This window comes from Carcharodon carcharias, chromosome 17 (genome assembly GCF_017639515.1).
Source record: "Carcharodon carcharias isolate sCarCar2 chromosome 17, sCarCar2.pri, whole genome shotgun sequence".
In the NCBI taxonomy this organism is placed as follows: domain Eukaryota; kingdom Metazoa; phylum Chordata; class Chondrichthyes; order Lamniformes; family Lamnidae; genus Carcharodon; species Carcharodon carcharias.
The window spans coordinates 66065560-66080764 of record NC_054483.1 but is presented as its reverse complement, the minus strand read 5'-3'; the positions used below and the strand labels follow the sequence as shown (position 1 = coordinate 66080764).

Genomic DNA, 15205 nt, shown 5'->3' with positions numbered 1-15205 from the left:
ATTCATTGAAAATGTAGTATTATAAAATACCATCAAATTATCTTTAGTTTGTACTATTTTAAGTCTGGATCTCGTCAGAACTTTACAGCTTTAGTCAGGACTGGATCTGAACCCAGATCCTAGTAAATGTCCCACTGCACCATTCAGTCCCAATGGGAGGTTGATTTTAAAAAGAGTATCAGAGCACCATATATGAAAACACAGCGCTTCGGTGCTGCACTGAGGAATGTTTCACTTGTGAGAGTGAAGTCAAAGTCACAAGAAAGTTGAGATGAAAGCCCTTCAAACTACTGTTGATCTAATCTCACCAGCAATCCTCCAATTGCAACATCTATTTGTTTATTAAATTACTCCTCGTCTGGCTGCAACCAGCCTTCCTGGCATCCTATTCCAGCTGTCTATTGTAAAGAATTATTTCCTGATGTCTGATTAAACTTGTCCTTCACAGTCGTGAAACTGTGTTCTCTCATCTTGTCTGACAGTATTGTTTCAAATTAATTTTTTTTTCTCAATGTATAAGCTCCCCTCAGATATAATTTTCAAGGCTAAACAGCCCTAATTTATTGAGTAGTTTCCTGCAGCCCTGCTGCTTCACACCAAGGATCAGAATCCTTCCTCTTCTCTTTAGTGGCCCTAGAATCAGAATGAGTCGTTCATGCCATGGAGACCAGAACCTTATACAGCAATGCAGGTACAGTCTGACCAGGGCACGTTGCAAATTCAACATAACCTCCAGAGGATTGAAGCTCAAGCTTTTTCAGCAATACAATCCAGCATCTTATTTGCTTTGTTTATTGCCACCCACAGTGTTTCACTGTTTAAACAGAATGAACAATAAGGCTACTAACTCTCTCTACCAAGTTTCTCTCTTCACAAAACAAAAACAGAAACAGAAATACCGGGAAAAACTCAGCAGGTCTGGCAGCATCGGCGGAGAAGAGTATACTTGACATTTCAAGTCCTCATGACCCTTCAACAGAACTAAGTAAAAATAGGAAAAGGGTGAAATATAAGCTGGTTTGGGTGGGGTGGGGTGGGGGGTGGGGGGGTTGTTGTTGTTGTTGGGATAAGCAAGCAGTGATAGGATAACCAAAAGATGTCACAGACAAAAGAACAAAGAGGTGTCACCATCACTCCACTCTCCCGCACTCTCTGCCAGTGTGATTAAAAAGTGAATAATAAAACAATCTACCTAGACCCTATCTGGTCTGCCTCATGCATAAGGCAATTTCAACTTCCAAGGTGCAGTGTGTTGAATGCCAGTACTAGGAAATGATTCCAGTAAAGCTCCCCAAGTAAGGTGAACTGTTTAGACAGGCTAGCTGATAGTGATAGCATCCTTGATTTACAAGTTATACAACAAAATGTGGCATCCCTGTAAAGTGGTTATGAGCCATAGCGCACGTCATAGGGATAGGCCTGCTGCTTTATAAGAGATGCAGTTGGTTGCCTTCATCCTGAGCTGTTCCTCAATATCAAGAAGCTCGACTGGGAAGACAGTGACGTAGTGGTTATGTAATTGGACTAATAATCCAGGAGCCCAGGCTACTGCTCTGGGAGGCAGGTTCAAATCCCACCCAACAACTGGAATTGAAAGCTAGTCTCACGGTAATGGCGACCGTGAAACTATCACGGATTGTCCTAAAAGCCCATCTGGTTCATGTGCTGTAGGGGAGGAAATCTGCCATCTTTGCCTGGTCTGGCCTATGTGACTCCAGATCCACAGCAATGTGATTGACTCTTCACTGCCCTCTAAAATGTCCTAAGAAGCAATTCAGTTCAAGGGCAATTATGGATGAACAGCACATGCTGGCCTTGCCAGCAATGCCCACATCCCAAAGAATTTTTAAAAAATGACTACAAAGCAGTCTGCTTGGTCATCACTCCATCCGCCACCTTGAACATTTACTCCCTCCATCACAGGCACACAGTACACATGTTGCAACTATCTACAAAATGCATTGCAGCAACTCGTCAAGGCTGCTTTGACAGCACCTTCCAAACCCGTGACCTCTACCAGCTAGAAGTACAAGGGCAGCAGATACTGGGAACAACACCACCCCTGCAAGTTCCCCAAATCACACACTACCCTGACTTGGAACTGTATCACCATCCTTCACTGTCACTAAGTCAATATCTTGAAACTCTCTTCCTAACAGCACCACGAGCATACCGACATGGACTGCAGCGGATCAAGAAGGCGGCTCACCACCACCTTCTCATGGGCAATTAGGCATGGGCAACAAATGCTGGCCTAGCCAGCAACACTCACATCCCAGGAATGAATTTTTAAAATTCTGTATACAAGCCTGGAAAAAAAAATACCATCCGTAATTTAATACTGTGCCAAGAGATGACTAAGGGTGCTCGCAGCACGATGCAGTAAGGCTCCATTAATTATGATTTGGGTACTGCAGAAAGTTGCAGCTAGAATAGCCACAAAAAACACTGTTTAAGCAGTCTGCCACTGACTGTACCTGATCTTGTAGTTGGGCAAAGTATGTTTCCGCTTGATGACCCTCTTAAGCTGGTTGACAATGATGGAGGTGAGCTGGGGCATGGGCCGGCCCTCGAACTGCGACTTCACCTCGAAGTCGATGAAGGGCTCGTCCATGAAGGCGAAGGACCAGTGGGTGAAAGGACGCCGGGTGAACTGCAGCCTCAGGCGGCCCACCACCCTCCTCATCTTGACAAAGAGGTAAGCCGACTTGCCGAAGACCAGGTCCACGTCGATGGCCAGGTGGAAGCCCCCGTTGTACTCGAGCTCCAGCTCGAAGTTGAGTTCCTCGGGCACTCCGGCAGCGGCAGGGCCGGCGGCGGCCTCCTCCTCCTGAGAGCCGGAGCCGGAGCCAGAGCCAGAGCCGGGCCCGGGCACCGGGGGCTGCAGTAATTTGGCGCTCTTGAAGACGGGCAGCGCGTTGCCCAGGGAGATATCCCGCAGGCTGAGCCCCTCCAGCAGGCGGCCCGCTGTCTTGGTCTGCAGCAACTCCTCGAACTCCACTTTGATCTTCTTGGTCAGCCAGTGCCGGACGATGGGGGTATCTCGGAGCTCCCGAAAGAGAAACAAAAAGATGGCGTTGAGGAAGTGGCAGCTCTCGGACCTGCTGCCGCTGGCGGACACTGAGCAAGCCGAGTCCGGGGAGGCCGGAGGCTCCTTCCCGCCGCTGAAATAATCCAGGAGCGAGGGCTCGACCACGGGCTTGACATATTGCACATGCCGGGGCACCGGCTCCGGTTTGTTCCGATACAGCAACAGAATCTGCAGCAGCAGCACACACACAGCCCCCGCCAGAGCAGACAGCAGTATTAAATAAATCATCTTGCTGGGGTCTCGCTTCTAATCCTTCATTCGCTCACCTCCCTTTGCATTGCGGCTCCTTCCCCCTCCATCCCAGCCCAGCTGCTGCCGCTCTACTCACGGCTCCATGTTTACATCGGCCCGGCCCAACCGGCCGGCAGCACAATGAAAGGAGCAGCCTCTCTGCTAGTCCCCCTCTCTCTCTCCCCTCCCCCTTCCCAGGCCCAGCGTGCATGCGCAACGCGTCCCACATCCGCCGCAAACACGGCGGCCGCCCACACACCCCCACCCCCCCTGGCTCGCAGATTGGGACCCTCTCTCCCCTCCCCCTCACAGCCCCCACTTCTCCCCTGCCGCCCCCCCCCCCCACCACACACACACACACACACACACACACTCCCCCCCATCCCCCTCCCCACACCGCCCTCCCCCCAACAACCCCCTGCCTCCATCTCCCCGACACCCCCCTCCCCCACACACCCCCCCACACACAAATACCCTCCCCCTCCCCCCACCCACCCCTCACCCACACACACCCCCCTCACACACACCCCCCTCCCCACCCCTCTCACACTCACACACCCCCCTCCCCACCCCTCTCACACACCACCCCCCTCCCCACCCCTCACACACACACACACACCTCCCCACCCCTCTCACACACACACACACCCCCTTCCCCACCCCTCTCACACACCACCCCCCTCCCCTCTCACACACCACCCCCCTCCCCATCCCTCTCACACACCACCCCCCTCCCCACCCCTCTCACACACACACCCCTCCCCCTCCCCACCCCTCTCTCACACACTCTCACACCCCTCCCACCCCCCCCCCCCCCCCCCACACACACACACACACACACCCCTCACCCTCAGCTCGGGATAGTGGGACCCCCATTACCCCCCCCCCCCCCCAACACACACACACACACACACACACACACTTCCGTCCCCCCGCCGGCCATCAGCCAACTTCAGTCCAGAGTTTTCACCCAATAAGCGCCTGATGGATACAATCACAGAAAAAGAACACTGGAATCCTTATGCGAGTTCTTTAATCTACCTTCTGGTTTTTTTTTGCTCACTTCCTTTAGCCTGCTTTTTAATAGAGGGAAAGAATGCCACGGTTACTTTTTGAGCCATCCCATTAAAGGCTAAGAAAGGTGTGAGAATGCCGATAGTAAACAGATTCCCCTTCGTCGGTGACCAGCACCGATCTGTGAAGGGTCCCAGGATGGTAGCAATGTCCCACCCCCGCACTGCTCGGTGCTGCAGTTTTCTAACATGGCCACTTGTGAATAAGCTCTATCTCCAGCACTGTGCGGACTGTAGCTCCTCCTCTACAGCGACTCCCCAGCTGCCAAACTGCAACCGGCTTTCGGGTTGCTGCAAAGCGGACTTTGCAGAATGCACCTTGGAAGTTGACGAGAGCGAAGGAAACGGCCCCAAATTGACTTCGTTTAAATCTGTACAGTTTATGGCAAAGAAACCTGCAATGTTTTTACATTTGTGTGTGGGAGTTTCTCCAGACTTTTAGAATGTACTTTATTTAACACCCGTATTTCAATAAATGTTTTGGTGTTCAATTTATACTTTCAGAAACTTCTTCCTGTCTTAAATATTAGATTTGAAAAATGATGTGCTAACCCACTGGATAAACGCACCACATTTGTAATACTGAGTGATCTAGACAGCGACACTCCAATTTGTAAACGCAGTGAGGGTGCTATTTTTAGCTTCAGTTTCCTTCAGTCCATGGAATGGAACCTTCACCCAGGGTTCCTGTTCTTCATTATTATCTAGTGGCCCAAGAGACAATTATAGGGAGAATATACATATTACACTCTTCAGCAGGTTATCAAAAATATGTTAACTTTTTTTATTCTTTCACAAGATGTGGGCATTGCTGGCCATGTCAGCATTTATTGCCCATCCTTGGTTGCCCTTGAGAAGGCAATGATGGTGAGCCTCCTTCTTGAAACGTTGCAGTCTATGATGTATAGATACACCCACAGTTTTGTTAGGAAGCGAGTTCCAGAGTTTTGACCCAGTGACAATGAAAGAACGGTGGTATCGTTCCCCACCCCCTCAGGAGGCTGTGTGGGGTGGAGGGGAACTTGCAAGTTGTAATGTTCCCATGCATCTGCTGCTTCTAGGCGGTAGAGGTTGCAGGTTTGGAAGATGCTGCTGCTGTGCATCTTGTTTGTGGCACACACTGCCACCAATGTGTGCCAGTGGTGGAGGGAGTGAAGTTAGATGGGGTGCCCATCAAATGGGCTACTTTGTCCTAGATGGTGTCAAATGTTCTTGCACATTGGAGCTGCATCTTCCAGGCAAATGGAACATATTCCATCACACTCCTGACTTCTACATTGTAGGTGATGGACAGGCTATGGGGAGTCAGGAGGCAAGTTACTCGCCACAGAATTCCCAGACTCTGACCTGCTCTTGTAGCTACAGTATTTATATGGCTAGTCCAGTTAGGTTTCTGTTCAATGGTAACCCCTAGGATGTTGATTGTGGAGGATTCAGCAATGGTAATGCCATTGAATGTCAAGGGGAAATGGTTAGATTCTCTCACGTTGGAGATAGTCATTTGTGTGGCATGAATGTAACTTGCCTGGATATTGTCCCGGTCTTGCTGCATTTGGACATGGACTGCTCCAGTATTTGAGAGTCACGAATGGTGCTGCACATTGTGCAATCATCAGCGAACATCCCCACTTCTGATTTTATGATGGAGGGAAGATCGTTGATGAAGCAACTGAAGGTGCTTGGGCTTAGGACACTACCCTGAGGAACTCATGCAATGATGTCCTGGGACAGAGATGAGTGACCTCCAACAATCATAACCATCTTCCTTTGTGCTAGGTATGACTCCAACCAATGGAGAGTATTCCCTTAATGCTCAGATAAAAGCAAAATTAATTGATTGCCACTTCTCTTCAAGGATTGCCTAACTTGACGAAGTATTGCTCTTCTCTCTGACAGGATTTCCATCTCTCTCTTTTGCCTTGTTCACCTTCATTGCTTTCCATTTCTCTCCTGGTGTTTGACAACGTGCTTATTAAAACTCGATTTCACAGCCATATTTCCTTCCTCAATGACTGTCTCTGTCTCCGACTTACCCCACGTGGATTTTAACTGAAGTTCCATCCCTCATGTTTCAAACCCACCCAGGATTACAGGTATCTCTGGGACATACAATGCTCATCGGACTGCTGTTCTGGTCACATCCTGAAATCCACACTCAGTGCCATGTGCCACCATATGAACGCACTTGACCTCTCCCTCTAGCAGCACTGTTGCACTCCATTTCTAAGCTGTCCGTGCCCCCAAATTAATTTTATTCTTCGCCTCATCCGACGCCTCAACAAGAAACTTTGTCTCTTTCTTTCAGGTGCAAAGGAACGCAAGCTCCAACAACTCATCAACACCAACGCCCATCCAGGACCCTCCACCCCTGCCTATCCCTCTGTCTCCATCCAGTCTTCCAATCCCAGCCCCGGCCGTGTAGTCACCATATCCCCTGACCTTTCCTTCTCTGATGCTGAACATTCAGTGCTCAGCAAAGGACTTTGGTTCATACCCTTGCGCCCTCATCTCAATGAATTTTAGGCTTGCATGATGCTGAACTCTTCTTCTGCCACCTTCGTCTCTGTGCTCACTTCTTTGGGCTGGAGTCCACCCCCGTTCAATGGATCCTTTTACCCACCTCCAATATTCTCCCTCCATCTGGACCCTCTGGATTCTTACCTTCTCTTGATCTTTTCATTGAGAACTGTCGGTGTGACATCAGTCATCTCAATTTCTCTGCTCCTCTCACCCACTGTAACCTGTCTCTCTCTGAACTTGCTGCACTCCATTCTCTCAGGTCCAACCCTGGCATTGTCATCAAATCTGCTGACAAGGGTGGTGCACTGGCACACTGACCTCTACCTCGCAGAGGCTGAGCGTCAACTCGCAGACACTTCCTCCTACCTCCTCCTGGACCATGACCCCACCATTGAACATCAAGCCATTGTTTCCAGAACTGTTACTGACCTCATCTCCTCTGGAGATATTCCTTCCACAGCTTCCAACCTCATAGTCTCCCAACCTCAGATGACCTGCTTCTACCTCCTACCCAAGATCCACAAAAAGGATTGTCCCGGCAGACCGATCATGTCAGCCTGTTCCTGCCTCACGGAACTCATTGCTTGTTACCTTCACTCCATTCTCTCTCCCCCTGTCAAGTCCCTTCCCACTTTCATCTGTGATTCCTCTGACACCCTACATCATATCAACAATTTCCAGTACCCTGGCCCTAATTGCCTCCTCTTCACCATGGACGTCTAATCCCTCTACAGCTCCATCCCCCACCAGGATGGTCTGATCGTTCTCCGTTTCTTCCTCGAACAGAGGCCCGAACAATCCCCATCCACCACTACTCTCCTCCGTCTGGCTGAACTTGTTCTCTTACTGAACAATTTCTCCTTAAACTTGTCTCACTTCCTCCAAATAAAAGGTGTGGCTATGGGTACCTGCATGGGCCCCAGTTATGCCTGTCTCTTTATGGGGTATGTGAAACATTCCTTGTTCCAGTCCTACTCAGGCCCCCTCCCATAACTCTTTCTCCGGTACATCAATGATTGCTTCAGTGCTGCTTCATGCTCTCATCTGGACCTGGAAAAATATATTAATTTTGCTTCCAATTTCCACCCCTCCATCGTTTTCACATGGTCCATCTCTGAAACTTCCCTTCCCTTCCTTGACCTCTCTGTCTCAATTTCTGATGATAGACTGTCCACCAATATCCATTACAAGCCTACCGACTTCCACAGCTACCTCGACTACAGCTCCTCACACCCCGCTTCCTGTAAGGACTCTATCCCATTCTCTCAGTTACTTCACCTCCGTCGCATCTGTTCTGATGATGCCACTTTCAAAAACAGTTCCTCTGACAAGTCTTCCTTCTTCCTTAACCAAGATTTTCCACCCACGGTGGTTGACAGGACCCTCAACCGTGTCCAGCCCATCTCCCACGCATCCACCCTCATACCTCCTCTCTCTCCCAGAACCATGATAAGGTCCCCCTTGTCCTCACTTATCACCCCACCAGCCTCTGCATTCAAACGATCATCCTCTGTCATTTCTGCCAACTCCAGCATAATGCCACCACAAAACACATCTTCCCTTCACCCACCACCCCCCCCCCCCCCCCCCCCCCCCACCCCCCCCCCCCGCCCCGTGGCATTCCACAGGGATTGTTCCCTCCAGGACACCCTGGTCCACTCCTCCATCACCTCCTACTCCTCAAACCCCTCCCACGGCACCTTCCCATGCAACTGCAGAAGGTGCAACACCTGCCCCTTTACTTCCCCTCTCCCCACCGTCCAAGGGCCCAAACACTCCTTTCAAGTGAAGCAGCATTTCACTTGCACTTCCCTCAATTTAGTCTACATTTCCTCTACATTGGAGAGACCAAACGCAGACTGGGTGACCGCTTTGCGGAACACCTTCAGTCTGTCCTCAAGCATGACCCAGACCTCCATGTCACTTGCCATTTCAACACTCCACCCTGCTCTCATGCCCACGTGTCCGTCCTTGGTCTGCTGCATTCTTCCAGTGAAGCTCATCGCAAGCTGGAGGAACAGCACCTCATCTTCCGACTAGGCACTTAACAGCCTTCCAGACTTAGTATTGAGTTCAACAATTTTAGATCATAAATTCTCTCCTCCATTTCCACCCCCTTTCCAATCCCCCTTTTTTCCAATAATTTATATAGATTTTTCTTTTCCCACCTATTTCCATTATTTTTAAATGTATTTCCATCCATTGTTTTATCTCTGCCTTTTAGCCAATTTTGATCCCTTCCCCCCAACCCACCCCCACCAGGGCTATCTGTACCTTTATTATCACATTCCTTAGATAATATCACCAGCTTCAACACCGCTTTGTCCTTTTGTCTATGACATCTTTTGGTTATCTCCACCTATCACTAGCCCTCTATCCAGCTCTACCTGTCCTACACACCAACCCCCCCAAACCAGCTTATATTTCACCTCTTATCTATTTTTCCTTAGTTCTGTTGAAGAGTCATACGGACTCGAAAGATTAACTGTGTTCCTCTCCGCAGATTCTGTCAGACCTGCTGAGTTTTTCCAGGTATTTTTATTTATGTTTCTCTTAATTCTAATTGGCTGCAGATTTGCTAATGTCTTTGGTGCCATACTTGGTCAAATGCTGCCTAGATGACAAGGGCAGTCACTCTTGAGTTCAGCTCTTTTGTTCATATAGACTAAGGCTGTAATGAGGTCAGGAGCTGAAAGGCCCTGATGGAACCAGGCTGTGCATCAGTGAGCAGGTTATTGTTATGCAAGTGCTGTTTGATAGTAGTGTCGATGACACCTTCCATCACTTTGATGATGGAGAGCAGACTGATGGGTGGTAATTGACTGGGTTGGATTTGTCCCACTTTTTGTGGACAGGACATACCTGGGCAAGTTTCCAGGTAGATTCCAGTGTTGTAGCTGTACTGAAAAAGTTTGGTTCATGGTTAGTTCTGCAGCACAGGTCTTCAGTACTATTGCAGAATGTTGTCAGGCCTCATAGCCTTTGCAGTATCCAGTGCCTTCAGCCATTTCTTGTTATCACATGGAGTGAATTGAATTGGCTGAAGACTGGCATATTACTAAAATTGAAATGCTCTCTCTTGGGGGAAGTTTATTTCTGCTTCTCTCCTCAAAAAATCAATTGAGAAAATGTCTATGATCCCCATCAGGTAACACACTACTATGTGACTCACTGCAGACTTCAATGTTTGAGCAATTCAGTCAGATCAACTTCTTTCTTAGCAGCTACTTTAATCACTTAATTTTTAAAAATATATTTGCGGTTATACATCTGGCAGACTTATCTGGGACCTGTAAATCCTCCCTTGTCTTGATTTTGAACAATGCTATAATGCAGAGATTCTATCATGCCATTGGCCTGGTGTTTACCCTAGAAATAACATGGATACTGTTCAGTAGATTATAATCAAACTTTATGGTCTGTTCTGTTGAAGGGTCATTCGGACTCGAAACGTTAACTGTGCTCCTCTCCACAGATGCTGCCAGACCTGCTGAGTTTTTCCAGGTATTTTTGTTTTTGTTTTGGATTTCCAGCATCTGCATTTTTTTTTGCTTTTATGGTTGATCAGATGTAAGCTCCTTTAGTGGGAACACTCTTTTCTCCAAAGAATGTTTATTTAAAAGAGAATAATGCCTTTTTTTTAACCCGGAAATTGGATGTTGCTTGAATGCGTGTGCTCATGGCAACGAATGGTGTCTGGAAAAACAAGCAGATGGCAGTCGGTAACTATGGAACTGTACCCAGCAGGAGGAACCAATTTTGGGAAAGAGGGTTGTTTAATGTCTTTATTTATCTCCAGTCCATTTCATATCCTTCCCATTTTGCTCATCCTAAGAGCTCTTTGGTTTATGCCATCAGATCTTTGTTCATGTCAGCAACAACATCATCTGCCATCTGTTGAATCTGCTTTTCTAATAGTCTAACTGCATCTTCAGAGACGGAGTTGTTTGACTTCTTTACAGGAACAATGACATCAGTGCAAATTTTTCATTGCTTATTGAAGTGAAACATTTAATTAGATTTTAAACATTCTTTTCCTATGTCCTTTTACCTGGATTGGAAACTGTAGTTTTACACTGATTATTTTAAACCAGTAACAGCAATTTGAAAGAGGGGATCTTTAAGTAAGCCTGTTAGTTTATTAGTGACTAAAACATAAATATAAGTAAAAAAGCCTAAGCTTAAACATTTCTAGATAGAGAGCATGCTATTGTCCATTATTTTGCTTGAGCATAATTTTACTTCCTCTTTAAAAGCACTTGTCTGTTCTCATGTTTACTTTGTTAGCATACATGATAAAGTTGTGGTTGAAACCAGGGTATCATAAGGTTACTAGCTGCTAGTGTATAAGTGCCATAGGTCTCATGTAATGCAACATAAATAGGTTTCTTTAGCAGAGTCTTGGTTTCACAAAGAAAGCAAGCAATCTATATAGTGCCTTATCACATCTCTTAGAAATGTTTCAAAGTATTTCATATACAACATATTACTTAGAAGTGGAGTAGCTGTTCTATTGATGATTACAGCAATTATTTTGCACACAGTGAAGTCCCACAAATAACAGACATGCGTAACCAGTTAATCTGTTTTTTGGTAGTCTTGAATGAGGGACCAAGGTTGGGGTGAATTCTGTGATGACGGACTCCTTGATCTTCAAATAATGACATGGGATATTTAACATCTTTAGCATCCTCTGGAACACCAGAACAGATTCTTGACTAACATGGAAATCAAAGGTTATCGAAGGTAAGCAGAATGTGGAATTGAGGCCACAATCAGATCAGCCATGATCTTATTGAATGGCAGAGCAGGTTCAAGGGGCCAAATTGCCTACTCCTGCTCCTAAATTGTATGTAACAGGCAATGAGGGTCTCAGTTCATTTGATAATGCAGAGTTTCCTCTGAAGGCACAACCAACAATCTATTGGTTTAGAGATAAGAATGTTACAACTAAACCAAACTAACATCAAGCTAAATGTTAATTTATAGATTTAACAATGCAGTATGTTTGGTCTCAGTTTCTAAGGATGGAATCAATTGGTCTCATTGGCCGTGGGCATCATGACGGGCGTGAGTGGACAAAATGGCAAGAAGGCCAAAAATTGGTTTTACACTTTGTGGATCCAGATTGGGATCATCTGCTCCCCCCCACCCCCCCCGTCAACGTCGGGCTGCATTTCCCACCGCCACACATAATTTCAATATTTTAGCATCTCATTATAAGCCCTGCTCACCAGAATCATCCTCCCACACTGGATCAACCGGGCACGTCGGCGTGATTGCATGCCAAAGTGTTTCACAACTTTAGATAAACGAAGTGCGCTGCACTCGGGACTTCAAGGTTTGTTCGCCTACCTTACTTCAGGTAGCACTCGCGGTCATCAGCACCAGGCTTCACGGGCACCACCACGTCACTTTCAGGGGTGCTCACGGGCAGGTGTCGACCTACCAGACCAGCTGTAGGCGGGGGGGTGACTTTTCAATGGCTGCGGGGCTAGGTCTTGTTTGGGGGAAGCAGGAGAAGTGGCCTCAGGCAAGGAAAGAGGCTGCTGGGCGATTACTGCACTGGGGAAGGGGGGCACATTTTGATCTGTGCAAGCGGTCTCAAGATGGTGAGGGCTGAGGAGGCAGTCTGCAGAGGAGATGAGGCCAGATAGAGATGTGAGAGAGTGCGTGGTGATGTCACTTGAGCTGGTAGTGAATGAGATGCTAGTGAATATGTGATGGCCTTGTGAGTGTGTGAGTCTAGAGTGATAAGGTTGTTGTCTTACCCTGGCAGCATGGATGAGATCATTCATCCTCTTTCTGCGCTGGATGTTCAACCTCTTCTGTGCAGTGTTGGCATTGACCACCACTGCCACCACCTCCCAAGCCAGAGTGGTGAGATTGCTGGGCCTGCTGCAGCCAGAGCGGAGGTGGAGGACATCACAACAGGTCTCCAAAAGGCATTCCAATGATGGGTCACTGAACTCTTCTTGGCTTTCACTGCAGCAATCCTGGGTTGCAAGCATTGAGATGTGTGTATGTGGCTGTAATTTAGATAAGGTGCCCGACGTGAGGAAATGGTGAGGTAACAGCATCGCAGACGATTCAGAGGCTGCCCGCCAGCAAGTTTGCGTGTTTCCTGTGGCTACGTAATTAATGAGGTAGGAAGCAGACAATACAGCATGAAAACCTGCCATTGCCGCCTATGGGTAAAATGTTTTTCACGTCCGCTACTGCACTTAGTGCAAATCTGGGATGATTCAGCCCTAGGTTTTTCCATGTTCCCTCCAGCCTTTCCAATATTCCCTGGCTTATTTGTGCCATAATTTTCAAATTCTAATTAATTTTATGGAACTTATTTGCACCCAACATCAAATATTAACTCTAATAACTGCTTCAACAGGTCCATCATTAAGAACAGGATCTTGTTTGAATATTAATGAATGATTTACTTACTGTCAGTGTCCAAATTATAAGTCTTCTGAACCTGAAGATGGAAAGTTGGGGCAAACTGGTTACAAATAAAATAGCTACACTCTGAAGTGTAAAATGTTCAGTTAGTTTCAAAGAAATAACAGTTTCTCACAATTTCTTGAAATGCGTATTTTGTATTTCCAGTACTTGAGAATGCAAACTGGTACTTGTAATATTTGCAGACAATACTGTTTCTTGTTCAATTCTGTAGGTGCACTAGACACAGAAGTAGCAATTGTGACCTAGTGTAGACAGATAATTGACATGTATTTTGATTATAGTTTACTTTACTTGTAGTCTATCTCTTTTCTTGGTTCTTTTTTAGTTCATCTCTACAAACAGCGACATATTTTGCAAGCGGCATTGTGGTTTTTACCTAATTGAACACCTGACTCTATAATATTTTACCAATACATCCCCAAAATAGTGCAAAGAAAGCAGGGGATACATAATTTTTTGGATTGTAATAAATTATCTGGAACAATTGCCTATGATTGGTATTTGTGATTATTCATGATGTTCAATTAAAGTGACTCTATAAATAAGATGTCTGTTTTCATACCTAAAATTTAAGATTATTCACTTACCAAGGCATACGTGACATGACTTGTTAATTCTCCCTGTTTTTTTTCTCACTTCAACTTGAACACCAGAAGCAATTCCAAATATTTCTTTACTGCTGCCAATCGTCTGGTCTAGCTTCATTATCACAGAACAAAAATACAAAAGGCTTCATGGATGTTGTTGTGTCTAAAACTGAAGCCCTAACACAATTGGCTCTGTTGCCTTTTGTTTCTGCCTCACTTGTACATGCCCCTCAACTGCCAGTGCTCCCTACTTTCCTTCAAACTATATTCTGTCATTTCTCCTCCCCTTATCTTCCACATTTAGTATATTTCCTATGGGTACTTCAAAATCACTATTATCACTCCTATTCTCAAGATAGTTCACTTTCCATTTGCTTCAACTATCACTAGTCTCCCTTCCTTTTCTTTCCAATATCCTGGAGTGCATTATTCACGACAATACTTCAGCCTTTCCAACTCTCCTTTTACTAACTGTCCAGTCTAGCTCCCATCTTGACCACAGCATTTAAATGGCTCTGGTCAAATCCACAATCAATATCCCGTTCATTGTGACTGTAGCTCACTGTCCATCCTCATCATTTTTGACCATTCAGATACACTGTTATTATTCTCCTATGCAACTCTTTGGCATTGTTCTTTCTTAGTGCTGATTGTCCCTGTTGCAATAAAAACATTATGGGCAGAATTATCTAGATAGCAGCAGGGGGGCGGAGCAGGAGTGCGTCCAGGTGATCTCGCGATCGGGTCCGCGCCACCATTTTATGTGGGCGGGCCAATTAAGGCCTGCCCAGCGTACTTTACGACTCCCGTGCATAGCGAGAGTGAGTGGGCAGCAGCGACGGGCACACTCAGCCCATTGGGTTCAATGGCGACTCAGCGGCCTGTATAAAGGAAGGCCTGGCTCGCAATGGTTGGGCTAAGGGCTCTGCAGAGGAGCAAAGGAAGTTATGCAAGTCCGGAGGGTAGAACATCAGGGCAGGCCAGTCTGGAGGGTGGACCATCGGGGCAAGCCAGGCCAGAGGGTAGGGCAGGGGGCCAGTGTGCCTCTTGTTTTTCTGATGACTGCCTTGCTGCCCTCCTCGAGGATGTGACAGCATGGTGGGAGGTGCTGGTTCCCCAGGACGGGAGGAGGAGCCCCCCATAACATGACAAAACGTGCCTGGGAGGAGGTGGCAGAGGTGGTGACTCCTGTGATGTGGTGCAGCGCACCTGGATCCAGTGTTGCATGCGCTTCAATGATTTGT

At 46.9% G+C, this 15205-nt stretch overlaps 1 protein-coding gene across 1 annotated transcript in view; it reads right to left on the bottom strand.

Moving 5' to 3' along the window:
* Positions 1-3487, bottom strand: part of pdzd8 (PDZ domain containing 8) — a 232257-nt gene extending 228770 nt beyond the window's left edge. Inside the window, exon 1 of the mRNA XM_041210160.1 lies at positions 2478-3487. Coding sequence (XP_041066094.1) covers positions 2478-3319 — 842 coding nt within the window. The 5' untranslated portion in view covers positions 3320-3487. The remainder of the gene's footprint in view (positions 1-2477) is intronic.
* Between the last annotated feature and the right edge of the window lie 11718 nt (positions 3488-15205).